The sequence below is a fragment of the Bos indicus genome, chromosome 21, assembly GCF_029378745.1.
Source record: "Bos indicus isolate NIAB-ARS_2022 breed Sahiwal x Tharparkar chromosome 21, NIAB-ARS_B.indTharparkar_mat_pri_1.0, whole genome shotgun sequence".
In the NCBI taxonomy this organism is placed as follows: Eukaryota; Metazoa; Chordata; class Mammalia; order Artiodactyla; family Bovidae; genus Bos; species Bos indicus.
In genome coordinates, this window is record NC_091780.1 from 14,289,032 (window position 1) to 14,307,949 (window position 18,918).

The 18,918-nt window shown below is 48.4% G+C and overlaps 1 protein-coding gene across 1 annotated transcript in view; it reads left to right on the plus strand.

The window, feature by feature from the left end:
* The first annotated feature begins 3,395 nt into the window (after window positions 1–3,395).
* The window catches only part of RGMA (repulsive guidance molecule BMP co-receptor a), a 49,810-nt gene continuing 34,287 nt past the window's right edge, over window positions 3,396–18,918 (plus strand). The window contains exon 1 of the mRNA XM_019983726.2: window positions 3,396–3,544. Within this exon, the coding sequence (XP_019839285.2) occupies window positions 3,531–3,544 (14 nt within the window). The 5' untranslated portion in view covers window positions 3,396–3,530. The remainder of the gene's footprint in view (window positions 3,545–18,918) is intronic.

Consider the following 18,918-nt stretch of genomic DNA (forward strand, 5'->3'; position numbering starts at 1 on the left):
CTGTGTCACTATAATTATATGAGGACAGAAGCTGATGAAATGAAAAATGGAGCTGCTGAGGCTCCGCCCCCCGCAAACCCCAGCTACTGAGACTTCACTGCTCCGCCTTCCTTTCTCCTGCTGGACTGCAAGTGTCTTACGGGCAGAGGCTTGTTCCTCAAGTAAGTGCCTGCTGCAGGGTCCAGCACAGAGCCAGCTGTAGAATAACTGCTTGACACAAAACGCACTAGGTTTATTAGAGCAGGCAATGCCTCTGGGATGCAACCCACCCCGTGCCGCTTCTTCAGGTCTATGCCAAATGAATTAAGTCCTCAGCATCCACTTCCTCCTTGTGTCTCACTGAAGCCAGGTGTGGGACAGCCAGTCCCTCTCTCTTTAAGAGGCTCCTATGACAGCTCCTGACCTGCTTCTCCTTTAAGCTTCACTTTTACTTTTGAACCTGAATTTACCCGGAAAATCATGATGGAGTGGTACTCAATCCAAAGTGACAGTCAAGGTGCCAGCCCTCAGTGGAGAGTCATGCCAGTTCACTTCACACTGCTTTGCCAGCTGGGAAGAAGCCTTAATCAGTTTCATTGGGAATTTACTTTCAGAGGGTGCGCTCTTTCCTACAGGTGCCACCGCTCACCAGAAACAGCTCCGTGCTCCACACCCCAGTAACACAGGGCTCCCTGCACTGGGGGGTGGCGCCTCCACCCAAAGGCACCAGCCTGATCAGCCTCACCCACACGGCACACTTCCCAGCAGACTAAGGCTCACTGTGGAAACCAGAAGCTTGTGCAAGGGACTTGGGTTGAGCATCCAGGGCTGTACCTATCCCTTGAAAACAAGAGAAAAGAAAAAAGTAGCCGAGAAGGGGTGAAAACCACACCCCTCTCATTTTCCTCTATAAATGTAAAGCCAGATTTTAACATCTCCCAGCAACTCTGTACACGGAACAAGAGAGAAACTTACAGATATTAGTCTCAGGCTGCATTAGACCTTCACTCCCCTCTCCACCCCTTTTTTCATAATGGCTTTAATTTTTTTTAAACTCTTGGACCCAGGTTAGCCCATTTCCTGTTCATCTTTTTTAAGGAATTCAGATCCTTTGCAGTAAAGAAAGACAAGCATTCCCTGGAACTTGATATCAGGAGTGTTTTAGATGGTTGGTTGAGAGCATGTACATTTGTTCAGTTGCACCCTAAACACACCCCATGGCCTCATTTAAGTCTGACTGCTCGTGTGTGCATTGTGACTGCCTTTGCCTGGTTCCAACTTAATCAAGCACTTTAATGAGTAACATTCATATTTGTTGTTGCCTCCATAGGAGCCGGTGCTCATCAAGGTAAATAGCAGCTAGCTGTCTCCACGACCTTTGGTTAAGCTGAGGATCGTCTGTCCTCATCTAGACAGTGAAGTGTTTGTCCCCCAAGAAGGGAAAACCCTGCTGGGTCCTTTCCAAAGGTTTCATTTTAAAATGTTTCCACTTACAGATCTTTGTAAAAATGACAAGGGAGTTGGACAAGCAATAAGAAATTGTCTATTTGGGTGATAGTGATTCAGAGATTCTTGTGGCATGCCTGTCAAGTGCTAGGCACTGTAGTAAATGCTGGGGATGCAATGAGGACCCCAGTGGTCCAGACTCCTGCCCTCAGTGTGCTTACAGTCTGATGGGAGGACACACTATGTAAGGGTCATGCTGACCAGTGCATAACTGCGAAGTGAGATCACTATTAGGAAGGGAAACATGTGGTGCTGGAATAGCCATCCCTAAGGAGGAGAGGTTAGAGCTGAGTTGAAAGACAGAGGAAGGAAGAAATCAGTTTTCACCAACTGTTAGGGCTGGATCTCTCCCCCTCCGGCTCCCTCTCCCAACATCTAGCACAACTCCTCTATTTATAGGTGAGGAAACTGAGGCCCAGCAAAGCTAAAACTCTTGCCCAAGGTCAGAGCTAATTATAGAAACCAGCGATCCCAACACCCAATCTCTTCCTGCTAAATCACATGGATTTTATTTATATCCCGGCTATAGACTATCTCAATGCCAATAAAACACAGAACATAGAGTTCAAACCACATCCCTCAGGACCACAAGCATAAACAGCGATCACGTTTTAATGTAGATAATACCTTTTTATTTTGCAAATCCAAAGAGGTCTCATCACATTCAAATCCAAAGACAGCTTGTTTTCTGTTAAAAAAAAAAAAAAAAACAAAAACACCAAGGGCATCACCCCGTCTGAAATGCTCTGGCCAATTTCTCCAGCCGCGCAACGCTAACAGGGGCGTGAGCTGTGTGCTCCGGCTGACTTCAGGGCCCAGCTGCAGTTTCAGATTTTGCGGGCGATGGGGTGGCTCCTTGTGTGTCACTGCAGGGATCCGGATCTTTCTCCGGATTCCGGAAGCCTCTGGGGAATTTATCGCAGCTCAAGTGGCCGTGTTCTGGCCAGTGTGTGCGTGCGCCGCGCGGTGAAACATTTCTTTTGAAAAGCCCGTGAGAATCCACTTGCAATCCGCGCGTGTGCGGGTAAAAGGGCAGAGCAAGGAGGAGAAAGACCCGCAGCGGAGCACACCCCGACCCGAGGTGACCGCTGGGGAGCGGCTGCAAGGTGGAGGGGACGTAATACAGTCGTCTTTATTCTCTAGATATGCCTCAGCTTTGTACGCAACAATGTATTCGTGCATTACACATTTAACATACGTGTGTTGGTTTTCCAACAGAAGAGTCTTAAACATCTCAGTCTGCAACAAAGGTGTGTCTCTGGAGACAGCAGCGGCATTTCTCCTGGAAGCGAAGGTCTATTCCAGAAACCTCAGAGCAACTGCCCCCGACCCCGCCCCGGTCCCTGACCCTTGGACCACCTTGGAAAGGATGATGGAAACGTGCTCTCCCGGGCATCCTAGAGGGAGATTAGGAAACTTGGAGGCGCCTCGAGGGTCGCCGCACTTGTCGCCCGCTCCCCCCTGACCCGGGCGCGGTTTAGGGAAGTCTCCATTTGCAGCGTTGCGCACCCCCAGCCCACCCCTCAACCGGTGCTGATGCGGGAAGGTGCGGCCGCGGAGGACAGGGCAATCTGAGTCCGCACCTCCGCCTCCTCTCCCGCCCCCTCCCCGCCGGCCCCGCCCGCCTCGCCCCCCGCCCGCGCCCTGGGCGCCCGGCCCACCCCCTCCCCTCCGCGCGCAAACGAACCTCGCGACGCCGAGCGCTCGGCGGCGGCGGCGGCGGCGGGCGGGGGCCGGGCGAGGGAGGGGGCTGGCCCGAGCAGCCCGACTCGGCAGTTGTCTCCCGAGCGCCGGCTGCGCCTCCCGAGCCTCTGGGCTGGGGAAGCACTCGCGGTTCGCTCTCGGGCCGGCTCCTCCAGGCGCTCGCAGGCATGCAGCCCGGGAGCAGGCGGCGCGCCCCGGGCCGCTGCTGAAACGGCCGGGGTGGCGGGGACCAGCGCCTGCCGAGCCCCTCCCACCTTGCCCCGGGGCCGAGAGCGGCGCCCCGGCACCCCCTCTTCTCCCGCCGCCCGGCCAGCGCCACCCCCCGCGGGCTGCAGGGGCTCATGCAGCCGCCAAGGTAAGCGCGCGCCGGGAGCCTGACCAACCCGGCTCTGACAGCCCCGAGGCGCCGCCGCCGCCGCCACTTGCCCGGGCCACCGCACCGCTTTGGTTCCCACCTCTCCCCCCGCTCCAACCCTGCGTCTCATCTTGCTTTCATCTTGCCCAGATTTGGAGCTTTGCTGCGACTCGATCGCTTGAGCTCTTGGCAGCAGTAAAGTTTTTGTGGTTTGGTATTTGTTCTTTTTTTCCCCTAAAATGCTCTTCCTCGGCAGCCCGCAGCGCGCGCGGTTGGGCACACCCGGCGACCGTCTGTACCACTGTGCGCGTGCTGGGAGCTCCGTTTCTCCCGCGCTGCCACCTCCTCCTCGGGCGGCCCTTCCGATCGGCCCGCGGGGCCTGAGACCGAGCGGGCCACCCGGCCGTCCCGCCGTGAGCCTTCACTGGCCGGACTCGCCCGGGCCGCGTACCCCTGCCCTGCGCCAGGCTACCTAGTTAGAGCCGCGGCTCGAGTGCCGGCCCCGGGGGCATCGACGCTGCGCTCCGTGTGGGCTCGGGTCCGAGTGGTCCCTTGCCTGGAAGGGCAGGTGGGCAGGAAGATGAGGGGCTTGGGCTGAGTGCTTAAGGAGTAGGATCCCGGGGGGCCCTGGTGTTCCTAAGCGGACAGGTGGACCCGGCGAGCTCCGAGCAGAGAAGGCTCCGCGCGTGGTTCGAGCCGTGGCCCATCCCAGCGGAAGCGCTGGGGCAGGGGAACAGGTGTACCCAGGGGGAGGGCCGATGAAGGGGGCGCCCCCGTGCAATTCTTGATTGCAGCCTGTTAATGTGATTGCGGTAGATTTGCTCGGACGTAGAGTCAATTCCCCCAGATTTAGGTTTTTTTTTTTTTTTTTTTTTTTTCTGATGGGAGCCTGCGAGCTGCTATTATGTGATGTGGTTTCGGAAGGCGTCGGATTGTATTTATTTTTATAAATCGGGTGTCTTGCGGACGGATTAGGGGACATCGCGCCATCTAGCGGAAATGATGAGCCGCGCGTTTCTTTTAGGCGTCGAAGTTGAATGTTCTCAAAGTGGGAGACTCGGGGCGTCTCTCTGGGCGGCAGGAGCTAACCCAGGGACGAGTTTTCCCCGCTGTATTTATTTACCTTCCGGCTGAGCTGAAGCGCAGCGGCGACAGAGCTCCGCGCGCCCAGCTCACGGGTCAGAATTGCAGGTCGCACTGAGTGTGGCAGGCTTTCACCTGGAGAAGATCCATCACCTTCTCCTTCTGGCTTTAGGGTCCTCTCTCACAAGCACAGGGCTTCCCAGGTGGCTCAGTAGTAAAGAATCCACCTGCCAACGCTGGAGGCGCACGAGACATGAGTTCCATCCCTAGGTGGGCAAGATCCCCTGGAGGAGGAAATGGCAACCCACTTCAGTATTGTTGCCTGGACAATTCCCTGGACAGAGGAGCCTGGCGAGCTAGAGTACGTGGGGTTGCAAAGCGTGGGACATGACTTGGCGACTGAGCACACAGCACAGACATGACCTAGAATGTCACCAGAGTGAGCCTGCGCATGTTCTCTGGACACGTGTCGCAGAAATTGGCAAAACCTGTGCACAGACTGTGATCTTCTCCTGTGCATCACAGACATGAATGATTTGTCAGGGGAGTCTTGAGCCCTAACCCCCTAGAAAAGAAGTGGGCTGTGCTCTGGAGGGCAGCTGAAGGAGAACTGGAAAAGAGTCTGGCACAAATCCATCTAGGAGAGGTATAATATACAAAAATGGCTTTTTTTTTTTTTTTGCCCAGAGACTTCCTGCTGTTCCACTACCAGGGCAGGCAACAAGCAGGCCTCCCTTATAAGGGACACGATCGCCAATTAGCAACTGGGGCAGACTTTGTTGGATGGCAAACAGAGCGGACAAAGGCTGTGGGTGGGGCACCCACACAGCCAGGCGGGCTCCACCGTCTGCCGGAGCCTGGTTTTTGCTGCCACCTTCCAGGGCAGATGATATTAGCAATGCGCCGGACTCTCCCTGTTCTGAAGAGTCAGCTGGTTCCTTGTAGAGCGGTGTGGTGCTCTCCTTGTGGGAAGGGTCCTTGCCCCCTCGAGAGCCTCTGAGCTGTGGTGGTGGTGAGGGAGGTCCCCAGCATCCTTTTTTCAATAACCCTGCTCCCACCCTTTCCCTCTCAGGTGACAGACAGGGGCCTATGCTCTGAGCAAACATTCCAAACGAGAGGCGGCTTCTCCGCCCACTCCACACGCTATCGCAAACTGTGTCCCCCTTTGCGGGTGTTTAGTTAATAACTAGATTTAGGACAAAAAGGGTCTTGCCGTAACCTGGCATCTTATTCAAAGAGGGCTTCTGTGATCTTCACTAGGAAACCTCTGTCTGCTTTCTCTCCTTCCAAGCGTCTCTGAGGCCTGATTCAATCCCTCCCCAGTGTGTGTAATAATACACAGCGGAGGATGAGAAGCCCCTAGTTCACATGCCCCTTGACTTGGCTGTTAAACCAGCCCGTGGGGGCCAGATAGAGGAGTCCTTAGGTGAGGAGATACGACACAAAATGATTAGGCACAGAGCGTTCCTAACACAGGGACGGGGCGGCGGGGTCTCAAGTCACTCTCACAGTGATGCTGGCTGCTTCTAGGGAAGCGGTCAGGAAGAGGTACTGGCATTTCCGCCTCTCAAAACTGATGCCTAGCGAGGTGGAGAGGTGGAGCCAAGGTTCTGCAAGTTTAAAGGGCTTTTTTCCCTTCAGCCTTGCTACCAAGCGAATTAAACTCAAGCACTTGCTTTTGCCAAGTGTGGCCCCCAAATTAAGTCATGTCTTAGAGGGGTACTCTCTCCCAAAGTCTGCCGCCCAGGAAGAGAGGCAGGATATACCCAAATGAAACTGAGCTTGAACAGAGTGCAGGCTTATTGCCACCTCTTCCGTGAAACGAAAGGGCACCCCTCCTTAAAGATCACTGTTCTAGAATTTGACTTATAACATCAACTGTAAGTTCACCCAACTTTTAAGTGTCTGCAGTATCCTTGTGGCTCTCCAGGAGAATGGCTTTGCTTTTCAAACAACATTCGTTATTCATTCAACAAACTTAACAGAGACTTAACTTGAAGAGGGGAGATCCAGCCTTTCAGATGACAGGCCTCTCCTTTCCTCCTTTTGACTGAGTGACAGTTTCAGCCTGCCTTCCCTTAGCAACGTTGCTCTGAAGAGCGATGAACAGGACGGTAGAAAAAATTTAAGGACTGCCTTGCCCAAGTGTGCAGACAAAGTCAGTCAGAAGTCAGTTTCCTTGGTGAAAAAATGAACATCTTTTAAAAGGATGACAGTTTCTTAGCCAGATCTGACCCATAAGGACAAAATGCGATATCACATTAGAGCCTAAGGATCAGGAGGCAAGAATGCCCACTGAGGTGTGAAACTTTATAATTCTAAGGGCTGGAGGAAAAAAATTTTGTGATTTGGGCAGAAATTGGTAAAAAAATGACAAATGCAAATATCTTACAGCCCCCTTTGAAAAATTTAAGAATTTGTCTCTGTGGCTTAGAGGGTAAAGAATCTGCCCACAATGTGAGAGACTCAGGTTTGATCCCTGGATTGGCAAGATCCTCTGGAGAAGGGAATGACTGCCCACTCCAGTATTCTTTCCTGGAGAATTCCATGGACAGAGGAGCCTGGGGGGTCTACAGTCCGCAGGGTCACAGAGAGTCGGACATGATTAAATAGCTGACAGTTTCATCAATTCTGCAGCCGTTTTGGAGAAGGAAATGACAACCCATTCCAGTATTCTTGCCTGGATAATCCCATGGACAGAGGAGCCTGGTGGGCTCCAGTCCATGGAGTTGCAAGAGTCGGACATGACTTAGCAACTAAACCACCACCAAAAGATTAAAAGTCACTGCTACTAGACAAACATAAATGCATGCTACATACCTTATAAAATTATTATATCCAGATTTACTACAGTAAAGAATGAAAGTGCTGCAGACACTGTTTATGCAGAAAACTATGATAAAATTGCCAGTTGAGTTTACTTTTCTTTTTTCGATTGTTTTGTTTAAAGCAACACTCCAAGATGAAGAGCTTTCAGGAATCAGGATCCTGGGTTTGTCAGTCTGAAAATCTGGCAGAAACTTGAAAACAAAAGATTCCGTCAACAATCTGGTAAAACAGCCAAGTCTTTTAGATTCTGTGTCCTTCACAGGACACGCAGCGGGATGAGCGTATATGAGTACCAGTGCCCTACAGCTTGTTCACTTCTATCTCACTAGGGCATCTTCTGGGCTTCCCAGGTGGTGCTAGTGGTAAAGAAGCCACCTGTCAATGCAGGAGACAAAAGAGACTGGAGTTCAATCCCTGGGTTGGGACGATCTCCTGGGGGAGGGCATGGTAACCCACTCCTGTATTCTTGCCTGGAGAATCCCATGGACAGAGTAGCCTGGCGGGCCGCAGTCCCTGGAGTTGCAAATAGTGGGACACGACTGAGCGACTGAGCACGCCTGCACGCATAGGAACAAATCCGCTGGGCTGCTGAGGGTTTAGCTAAGCTACCCCGTGGTATCGCTGCCTCCGCATCTGTTTTGTTTGGTCAGGAGGCCTGAGGGGAGCTTAAATTGACACCAGCCCCCTCATGCAAGTGCATGCCCTAAATAACAGCCAGGGGTCATGGTCATGATCCACAGTCTCTCCTTCTCCCCAGGACCCACCGCTTGTGCCCCGCTTAGCTGAGACCCCCTTCAGGCTCACCAGAAGCCCACATTTTTGGTTTGAATTGACCAATCTGGCCTTAGGTCAGGAACCCCAGCACCCTCTACCCACGGCCCCTAAAGGCGTGAGGCCCGAGTCCTGTCTCTCTGTTCGCCCTTGGCCGTGACCTCCCTGTGTGGCCCCCTGAGGTACACCAGGTCCGTCCTGCAGGACCTGTGAGTGGCCCACGTCCTTATTTCAGTTTGTCGCATGGTCTACAGGTGAACTGTGGCTTCCCACCCGGCAGCTGGTGCTCCACCGACAGTGGAAACCCTGCGTCAGAGTGGGGATTTGACAGGTCCTCGCACAAAAGCACGTGGGGATGCAAGTTTCATTCACAGAGTTGTAACAGCTACCAGGTTTCCTCAAAACAATGGGTACCTTGAAGAGAGTGAGAATTCATGTTTGTTTGGAAGTTTGGGTACATAACTTTCATTTGTGTGCTGTGCTGTGCTTAGTCACTCAGTCGTGTCCGACCCTTTGCGACCCCATGGACTGTAGCCCACCAGGTTCCTCTGTCCATGGGATTCTCCATGGAAGAGTACTGGAGTGGGTTGCCATGCCCTCCTCCAGGGGATCTTCCCAGTCCAGGGATCAAACCCAGGTCTCCCTTATTGCAGGTGGATTCTTTACCGTCTGAGCCACATTTAATTCAATATCCTTTATGGAAAAGAGGTAAAATATAAATAATAAATAGATTTTTAATACAACTGTGTTTTCTCACATGGGCTTCCATTTATGCAAGCACAAAGAAATACAGAGCTTATAGGAGTTCCCGGGTGGTCTTGTGGTTAGGATCTGGCATTTTCACTGCTGTGGTCCAGGTTCAATCCCTGGTCAAGGAACTGAGATCCTGCAACCTTCGTGGTGTGGCCAAAATTTAAAAATGGAAACTGTAGAGCTTGAGGACTGGCTTACCTGTAGACATGAGGAGGTCCGTGATCGCTTCCCTCACAGGTCCAGACCTGCTAATAACCCCTCACTGCTAGGTTTGGTAGGTCATTTCTGCCACAGAACAAGGAGTTCATGGGAGCTTGTGTCCTTGGGTATCTCAAGGTCATATGGTAAGGAAAAGCTTGACACGACCCTCTTCAGACATGTGGTGAGGTTGTACATTGCTTTGATTTTTCTCTGCTGAGAGCGTTTTGATAGAGGAGATTCCTAAACTCCAAGCATCTGGTTTCTTCATGAGCAAATAGATGCTATTGGCAGAGTCTGCTGACTTCAGGGGTGCATTGCTAGGGAACGTATTGCTCCCTACATGTACACACCTGGGCCAAGAGTCAATGAGGGTAAAGCAAACCCAAGCCAAGATGACACTGAAACCGAACCAAGATGGCACCCAAGTCTTCCCGTTCTGGGTCAGTGACCAATTTCTAGATGGAAGCCCATCTGATTTTGAATTTAAGACAGACTCTGAATGGCTTGAGGTCTGAAGGGACTCCAATGAATTGATATTGTAGATAGCATTCCCTAAACATCTTTTTGTGTAATATTTACCTGTCGGTCAGAGGCTGTCAGCTTCCCAGGTGGCTCAAGTGGTAAAGAATCCTCCTGCCAATGCAGGCGATGCAGCCAGGAGATAAGGGTTCAATCCCTGGATCAGGAAAGATCCCCTGGAGGAATAAATGGCAACCCACTCCAGTATTCTTGCCTGGAGAATTTCATGGACAGAGGAGCCTGGCGGGCAACAGTCCAAAGGGTCTCAAAGAATCAGACACGACTTAGCAACGGAGCATAACACACAGAGGCTCTTAAGCCCAGGTAAGTGCTCTATGAAAACTCTATGAAAACTTGACCTAAAAATACCTAAAAGAAAGAAAAAAAAATTCTCTATTTCAACTTCCTAAGTTTTTGTGGGGATACAGTAGGGGAGATGGTTCAGGAAATTTTTTCTTTTCTTAAAATATTTTAATATCTTTGTTTATGGAAAACAATATATCTCTAAACATATGCACATCTCTAATCATGAGCCATCATTATATATATGGAGCATATTATTTGACTAACAGGAAAAAGTAAACCCTGGTGAGAATGAGAAATAACTATGATTTGGTGGGAAATACACTGGACTTGGCCCCACAAGACCTGGGTTTGAACCTCTCCCTGCCATTTATATTCTCAGTGACCTTGGACAAGTCACTTAATCTCCCTGAGTCTCAGTCTCCTCATTTTGACACAGCTGTGTCCATTACTTTGTTGAAATGACCCTACAGTTACGTGAGAGACTTTGTCTTATAGTGGTTGCTCAACAAAACTTGAGTATAACTGATAACGCACTTAGAACCCACCCAGAGGTCAAGGTTATCTAAAAGTCCTTGGGGACTAATTCAGAAAGATAACATGTACCCCAGTATTCATGGCAGCATTACTTACAAATTGCCAAGATGTCAAAGCATCATCTGCAGCAACATAGACAGATTTGGAGGGCGTTATGCTAAGTGAAGTACATCAGACAGAGAAAGACAAATACTGCATGATACCACTTATATGTGGAAGTTTAAAGATACAACAGACTAGTGAATATCACAAAAGAAGAAGAAGCAGACTCACAGGCATAGAGAACAAACCTGTGGTTGGCAGTGGGGCTGGGGGAGTGGGAGGGACAAAGCATTGGGTGTGAGATGGGCTGTAAGGATGTGTTTGTGCAACATAGGACATAGAGCCAATATTTTGTAATAATTGTAAATGGAGTGTGACCTTTAAAAATTATATAAAAAGTAATTTTTTAATTTAAAAAACAAAATAAAAGTCCTTGGGGGAATTCTGAGGATTTCTCCCCAATTCCCACAGGTCTAAAGGCTTGTAACCTATAGTAGATACTTTGTTACAACCAAAACAATTGGTTCTTGTTGGTAATATAAGAATGCTGCTGCTGCTGCTAAGTCACTTCAGTCGTGTCCGACTCTGTGCGACCCCACAAACGGCAACCCACCAGGCTCCCCCGTCCCTGGGATTGTCCAGGCAAGAACTAACATTGGCAATTACTTATCGACACTTACTCTCTTCCTAGCATCTGTTCTAAGTGGTCTATCACTGTGTTAACTCATTTAATCTTCACAATAACCCTATGAGGCAGCCAAAGTATATCCCCACTTTTCAGTTGGGATAACTGAGCTTTAGAGTATCTGTTCAGACTTTGTGCTCTTGGCCAGCGTGCTATACTGACTCTCTAATGTAAAAGTGAAAACATTCCGTCAGCCTCCAACAAATTAAAAAAAGAAAACCATGGTGGTAGAGAAAATGTCACATAAAGCAATAGACTGATTTTTTCCTAGATTGGCACCCTTCTCCGCCACCCATCAGCTGGGGATCTTCTTTATTTCAGCTTTGCATTAGCCATTCTAAACAGTTTTGAATTTGATGAATAACTTGGTTATCTGTTCCTATTGCTAAATGCCTATGGTATTTGTGCTTGGCACCAACTTACTTGTTCATTAATCCAAATACCGTGGCCTTCTGCTGGTTGGGGGAGATGCAGACACGCTGTCGGTTCAAACAGTTGCCATTTGGTGGATAAATGGGTCCAAGCTGGTTCTTCTCCCAAGAACTTACTGGAATGAGAAGAGGAACATACTGGGTGGCCTGTTCTCCCTCGTAGGAACCTGGGGCATCTCAGTATAGGCACCCAAAAGTTGTTTTAAAACAAGAGGCTACTGAGTGTTTTCAAGGTGTGGTTTCAGGTATATGGTCATATTGCTGGGAATGATTGCTGAAGAATTTCATGCTGGCACTAAAACATACAAATGTCACTTTTCAAATAACATTTCCTACTTGCTCATCAACATTTTGCTTGGGGGAACCCAGAAATGGTCCAGATGGGGCCCCAGAGTGGCTCCTCAGAGTCAGGTGTGGGCAAGGCCATTTAGTTACAGAGCTAATACCTGGTCACTGAATCCCTAGAGATACCAGACTGTGAAGCTGGGAGACACCACCCCCCAGGGGAGTGGGGCACCCAGGTCATGATTCTGTAGATTGAGAAGCTGCGGGTCCAGAGATAGGATGGGACAGGGGCCACGCAGCTAGACGTAGAACTGCCCCGAACCCCAGGTCTCGCTCTTTCTCCGTATCCACTTCAGTGTCTAAAAACTCTCAATCTCGGACTTCCCTGGCGGTCCAGTGGTTAAGACTCCGCACTTCCACTTCAGGGGGCGCAGGGTCGATCCCTAGTAAGGAAACTAAGATCCCGCATGCCGCACCGTGCTGCCAAAAAAAGAAAAATAAATAAAAACTCTCAATCTCAACACTGACAAGTAAGCAGTTCTCAAATGCTATCACTCCGTACTGGCCTTTGTAGGCAGGATTGGCAGCTGTAGATCAACTAGTAGGTGTGGGCTGGAGTCACGGACAAGAACTGGAGAGGAAAGTGAGGAAGACTTTCATAAATGAAACTCCAACTATATGCTAGTTGACAGTCCCATCTAGGGAGAAAGGGAAGATGTAGCAAAAGAATGAACGAAGCTACTCCAGGAGCTTACTGAGAGTCTCAGCGGTCAAGAAGGAGAGGTACAAACAGGTGAAAGGAGGGGCTTACATTATGGAAATGCGACCCCAAAAACTGTTAGTAGATCATCTGAAGGCCTCCAGCTCAGCCTGAGATGAGACTGGGGCATCTCAAAGGGAATCCTTCCTTCTGTCCTGAGTAAGATGAGCACGTATTAATAGATGAACAAGGGTCAGTAGAGGCAGACAGAAAACCCACCATCTCTGTGCCTGGGAAGGGGCCAGTGAGCTCGTCAGAGGTGGCAGGTGATGGCTGGGAGTCACCCAAACCTGCCCAAACCCCACTCAGCTAGCTGGATGACCTGACGCAGATTACTTACCTTCCACCGTGTGCTGCTGCTGCTAAGTCGCTTTAGTCGTGTCCAACTCTGTGCAACCCCATAGACGGCAGCCCACCAGGCTCCCCTGTCCCTGGGATTCTCCAGGCAAGAACACTGGAATGGGTTGCCATTTCCTTCTCCACCGTGTAAGTTGCAGTAAATGTGGATTTACTAACAGATGAGAGAAGACAGAATACGTGTTTTTGAAAATGGGAATTAAGTCCAGGAGAAAAAGAGGATGTAATTTTGGTAAAGGCAGTTGGCATTCCTCACGTGGACTATTTTATTTATTTTCATTTATTTTTAAAGTGGGGTATAGCTGACTCTGCCGACATAGGTCCATATAGTCAAGGCTATGGTCTTCCCGGTGGTCACGTACAGTTGTGAGAGCTGGACTGTAAAGAAGGCTGAGCACCGAAGAACTGATGCCTTCAAACTGTGGTGCTGGAGAAGACTCCTGAAACTCCGTTGGACAGCAAGGAACTCAAACCAGTCAATCTTAAAAGAAATCAACCCTGACTACTCACTGGAAGGAGACTGATGCTTAAGCTGAAGCTCCAGTATTTTGGTCACCTGATGCAAATAGCCAACTCATCACTGATACAATGGACATGAGCGTGGGCAGACTTTGAGAGATGGTGAGGGACAGGGAGGCCTGGCGTGCTGCAGTCCCTGGGGTCGCAAAGAGTCGGACACAGCGGGGCGACTGAACAGCAACAGCGACATAGCTGGTGCACAGTATTATATGTTAGAGGTATATAATATAGTGATTCACAATTTGTACAAGTTATTCTCCATTATTCTCCATCTGTAGTTATTACAGAATATTGGCTATATCCCCCATGTTGTACAATATACCTGAAGCTTCTTTTATGCTTAATAAGTTGTATCTCTTAATTCCTTACCCCTGTTATGCCCCTCTCCACTCCCCTCTCCCCACAAGTAACCCTTAGTTGGCTCTCTGTAAATCTGAGTCTGCTTCTTTGTTCACATGGACTGTTTTATATTTAAATCTCTCTCTACGGACATATATCCCCTTTAGCTGGGGAACTCAGTTCTTAGTCTCTTCAGCTCCTGCCATGAGTGGAGGGATTTACAGGGCTATTTCACTGAGAGACAGAATGAAATAGGAAGTACCCGCTGGGGAGGGAGCATTTGGGGGCTTGCTAATACTTTTTGGTAAAATGATAGCTAGCTAGCTAGAGAAATCGATTGATTGATTGACTTTATGTGTGCTTATTGCATATAGAAATATCTAGAAAGATACACATGAAACTGTAAATAGTCATGACCTCCAGGGATAGTGAATTTATTTCATTTAACAGGAAATTGATTTTTTTTAATGTATGTATAATACTGTTTCAATTTCTTGAAATAAATTTGATATTAGATGGAAGGAAACAGAAAGTCCAGGAAATTTGCTCTCTCTCTGTTTTCTTTAAAAAAAAAAAATCCTTTTTATATCTCTCCAGCATCATGAATATGCACATACATGTCTACCAGCAGGGGTGTGCTTCTGGAAGGTTCTGGGGCAGACACTCCATGCAGATGTCCCATGCCAACCTGGTCCTCCAAAGAGGACCTCTGAACAGGGGGACTGGAAGAAACACAAGCTGGAATCAAGATTGCCAGGAGAAATATCAATAACCTCAGATATGCAGATGACACCACCCTTATGGCAGAAAGTAAAGAAGAACTAAAAAGCCTCTTGATGAAAGTGAAAGTGGAGAGTGAAAAAGTTGGCTTAAAGCTCAACATTCAGAAAACAAAGATCATGGCATCCGGTCCCATCACTTCATGGGAAATAGATGGGGAAACAGTGGAAACAGTGTCAGACTTTATTTTTGGGGGCTCCAAAATCACTGCTGATGGTGACTGCAGCCATGAAATTAAAAGACACTTACTCCTTGAAAGGAAAGTTATGACCAACCTAGACAGCATATTGAAAAGCAGAGACGTTACTTTGCCAACAAAGGTCCGTCTAGTCAAGGCTGTGGTTTTTCCAGTGGTCATGTATGGATGTGAGAGTTGGACTGTGAAGAAGGTTGAGCGCCGAAGAATTGATGCTTTTGAACTGTGATGTTGGAGAAGACTCTTGAGAGTCCCTTGGACTGCAAGGAGATCCAACCAGTCCATTCTGAAGGACATCAGCCCTGGGATTTCTTTGGAAGGAATGATGCTAAAGCTGAAACTCCAGTACTTTGGCCACCTCATGCGAAGAGTTGACTCATTGGAAAAGACTCTGATGCTGGGAGGAATTAGGGGCAGGAGAAGGGGATGCCAGAGGATGAGATGGCTGGATGACATCACTGACTCGATGGACATGAGTGTGAGTGAACTCCGGGAGTTGGTGATGGACAGGAAGGACTGGCGTCGTGCTGCGATTCATGGGGTCGAAAAGAATTGGACATGACTGAGTGACTGAACTGAACTAAGCAGGGGTGCCACCCCACGGGGCAGTCCGACGTGCTTTGTTCACAAGGTGGAATTTTGACAGATGGTGTTGCGGTCTTGAGGCCAGTAGTGATGTTGCTGTCACCATAGCTGTCACCATACCTGGTGCTAATGATGTCTTGCTCTGCAGTCAGTGGTCCAGTTCCTTAAAGAAGCTACTGACAGAGACCCCAGTTCTGAAAGACTCCCCAGCCTTGTTAAGTCCCAAGTTGATTTGTGGCAACCGAATGGGAAATAAATATGAGGCTCCTGAGACACCACACAAACACCACTCTCAAGAGTCCTCAAAACTAGAATTCTTCATCTCCACATCTGACTGCCCCCCCAGGGTTCCAGGAGGGGGGTGCCGAACTGTCTGCTGCTCATCTGAGAACCCCCAAAACCTGCTCAGAGCCCAGTACTCAGTGAATGTTTGTTGAATGAATGAAACAGAAAAACTGATTAAAAGAATCTGCCTTGTAGCAGTGGAGGGATCTTACTAACCTGATCATAGACATTAAAAGACACGTGAAGAGTATTAGTTGTTCAGTTGTGTCCAACTCTTTGCGACCCCGTGGACCGTAGCCCACCAGGCTCCTCTGTCCATGGGATTCTCCAGGCAAGAATACTGGAGGGGGTTGCTATTCCCTTCTCCAGGGCATCTTCCCAACCCAGAGACTGAACCAGGGTCTCTTGCATTGTAGGCGGATTCTTCACCCTCTGAGGCATTGGGCAAGCAAAAGACATGTCCAAGAGCAAATAAAATCTGCTAATGTGTTTTAAATCCATTGAGAGGTTTCAAAGTGAAGGTGAAATATTCATTCAGTTTCTAAAGAGAGCCATTGGAATGTCAGGGAAAGGTGTGTTTCAAAAATCCATTAAAATATTGTAAAAAAAAAAAAAATTCTGTGTGTTTTAATTAGTACAAATAAGCATCCCTCGGGGTGAGGGACAGAGCTCAGAACCAAGAAAGCCGTGTGCACACAGAGAGAAAGGAAGCCTGAAGCAAAGGGAAAAAAAAAAAACAACAAGATAAGCCAAAACGGGAACACACTATAAGGCTTTCCAGAATCAACGGTAAAGAGGTTTCCTGATGCCAGAGTAAGGACAGTGAGAACCAGACTTTAGAAGAAGAGAAGCAGGGAGATTCCTGCATCGTCATGGCAACAAACAGGTCAAGGAAAGCCTGGGGCCCTCTACCCCAGGACCATCTGGAGGAAAGGGAGAAGTGGCAATTAAAGATGGCAGTCATATCTCGGTGGCCAAAAAAGGCAACTTTCCTTCCACACTGGCCCTCGCCCAAGGGCCTCCTGCCCACAAAGGAAGCCCACCCATCCAGGAAGGGTCACATTTAATAGTCACTTTGGTGGAACAGATACTAAAAAGGTAGTGTCAGCAGGCACTTTGTAAAGTCCTAATTAACTGGCCAAAGCACAACACACTTTCTGAAAAGAGAACGTGAAATTGGACCAATCAACTATTAGCATTCCTCTAGGAGGTAGAAATAGGCCTGGAGAAACACAGGGAAGAATTATGTTTAGACGTTCAAAATTCCTTCTGACAAAGTTCCACCCCAAAGGTCATTTCCAACAGTAAGTTCCTCCAGAATGCAGGGGGAAATCGCCATGAATCGGAATTGTCCTTAGAGATAGGAAACAAAAAATATGATAAACAGGTACTTTTCTAAACGAAGAATTATAAACAGTGGGGATCCCCAAGGATTGCCAGTGCTCCCAGACTTTGTTTAAATGTCCATAGATCATCTGGAGGAATGAATGGTTCCAGGCCTGCAGATGAAATGGTTCCAGACTCTGTGGAGAGATGGCAAACACATGGTGATTAACTGCAGGACCAGTTTATGAGTTTACAAGAAGATGCATATTAAGCTTTCACAGGGGCAAGCCTCATCCAATGCACTTAGGAAAACATAATCCAAATTACAAAAATAACGGACTGTGTCCAGAAATAACGGACTGTGTCCAGGCTGTTTATAGCTCCCAAGGAATCTTGAGGGTCTTTGCAAAATGTTTGTTTGCTAAAGGCCATGCAGGACCAAGCATTCAGAAATGGTATTGGACACTAAGCCAAAAATAGTGCTCTCCCTGGGCTCTACCCAAACCTGGCAGTTTTATGACCTTCTCCTAGAGAAGATATCTCAGAACTGTAGGAAGGTGAGTAATCACCCAAACAGAAGGCTTTCCCAAGAAGCTGGCCTGCTTTGTTCTTGAAGGATGTCAGCGTGGAAAGATGAAGCCAGAAAGGTGATATGATCAAAAGTCTATAAAACCTTAAAGGTTACGCACAGATTGAGCAGCTCTAGTTCATCAAATCTGAGATGGCCAGACTCAGTGTAGCCCTTGAAGTCTGAAAGAGGAATTTGAGCTGTATGATGCAGGGAACTTAGATCTGGTGTTCTGTGACAACTTAGAGGGGTGGCATGGGGTGGGAGATGGGAGGGAGGTTCAAGACAGAGGGGACCTATGTACACTCATGGCCAATTCATGTTGATGTAGGGCAGAAACCAACACAATATTATAAAGTAATTATCCTCCAATTAAAAATAGTTTTTTAAAATAGAGGAATTTGAGAGATAATTACAAAAGAGGATTGGGTCCCACTAAACAACTGAGTTCCTCAAAATGTGGTACAGGGAAAATTTACTCACATGTGAGGAGTGGAGGAGGCTCAAGAAATTTTGCCAGTAAATGAGTTTTTCCAGCCAAAAAAAAAAAAAAAAAGAGCGCCATTTCCCACTCCAGGGGATCTTTCTGACGCAGAGATCTAACCCTCGACTCTTGCATTTCCCGTGCCTCCTGCACTGGCAGGCGGATCCATTACCACTAGCGCCACCTGGGAAGTCCCGTGGATTAAGAGCCATTGACAACACAACAATGGAAATTGTGACAGACTATTTTCTTGGGCTCCAAAATCACTGCAGCCATGAAATTAAAACATGCTTGCTCCTTGGAAGAAAAGCTATGACCAACCTACACAGCATATTAAAAAGCAGAGACATTACTTTGCCAACAAAGGTACGTCTAGTCAAAACTATGGTTTTTCCAGTAGTCATGTGTAGATGTGAGAGTTGGACTATAAAGAAAGCTGAGCACGGAAGAATTGATGCTTTTGAACTGTGGTGTTGGAGAAGACTCTGGAGAGTCCCTTGGACTGCAAGGAGATCCAACCAGACAATCCTAAAGGAAATCAGTCCTGAATATTCATTGGAAGGACTGATGCTGAAGCTGAAACTGCAGTATTTTGGCCACCTGTTGCAAAGAACTGACTCCTTGGAAATGACCATGATTCTGGGAAAGATTGAAGGCAGGAGAAGAAGGGGACAACAAAGGATGAGATGGTTTGATGGCATCACTGACTTGATGGACATGAGTTTGGCAAGCTCCA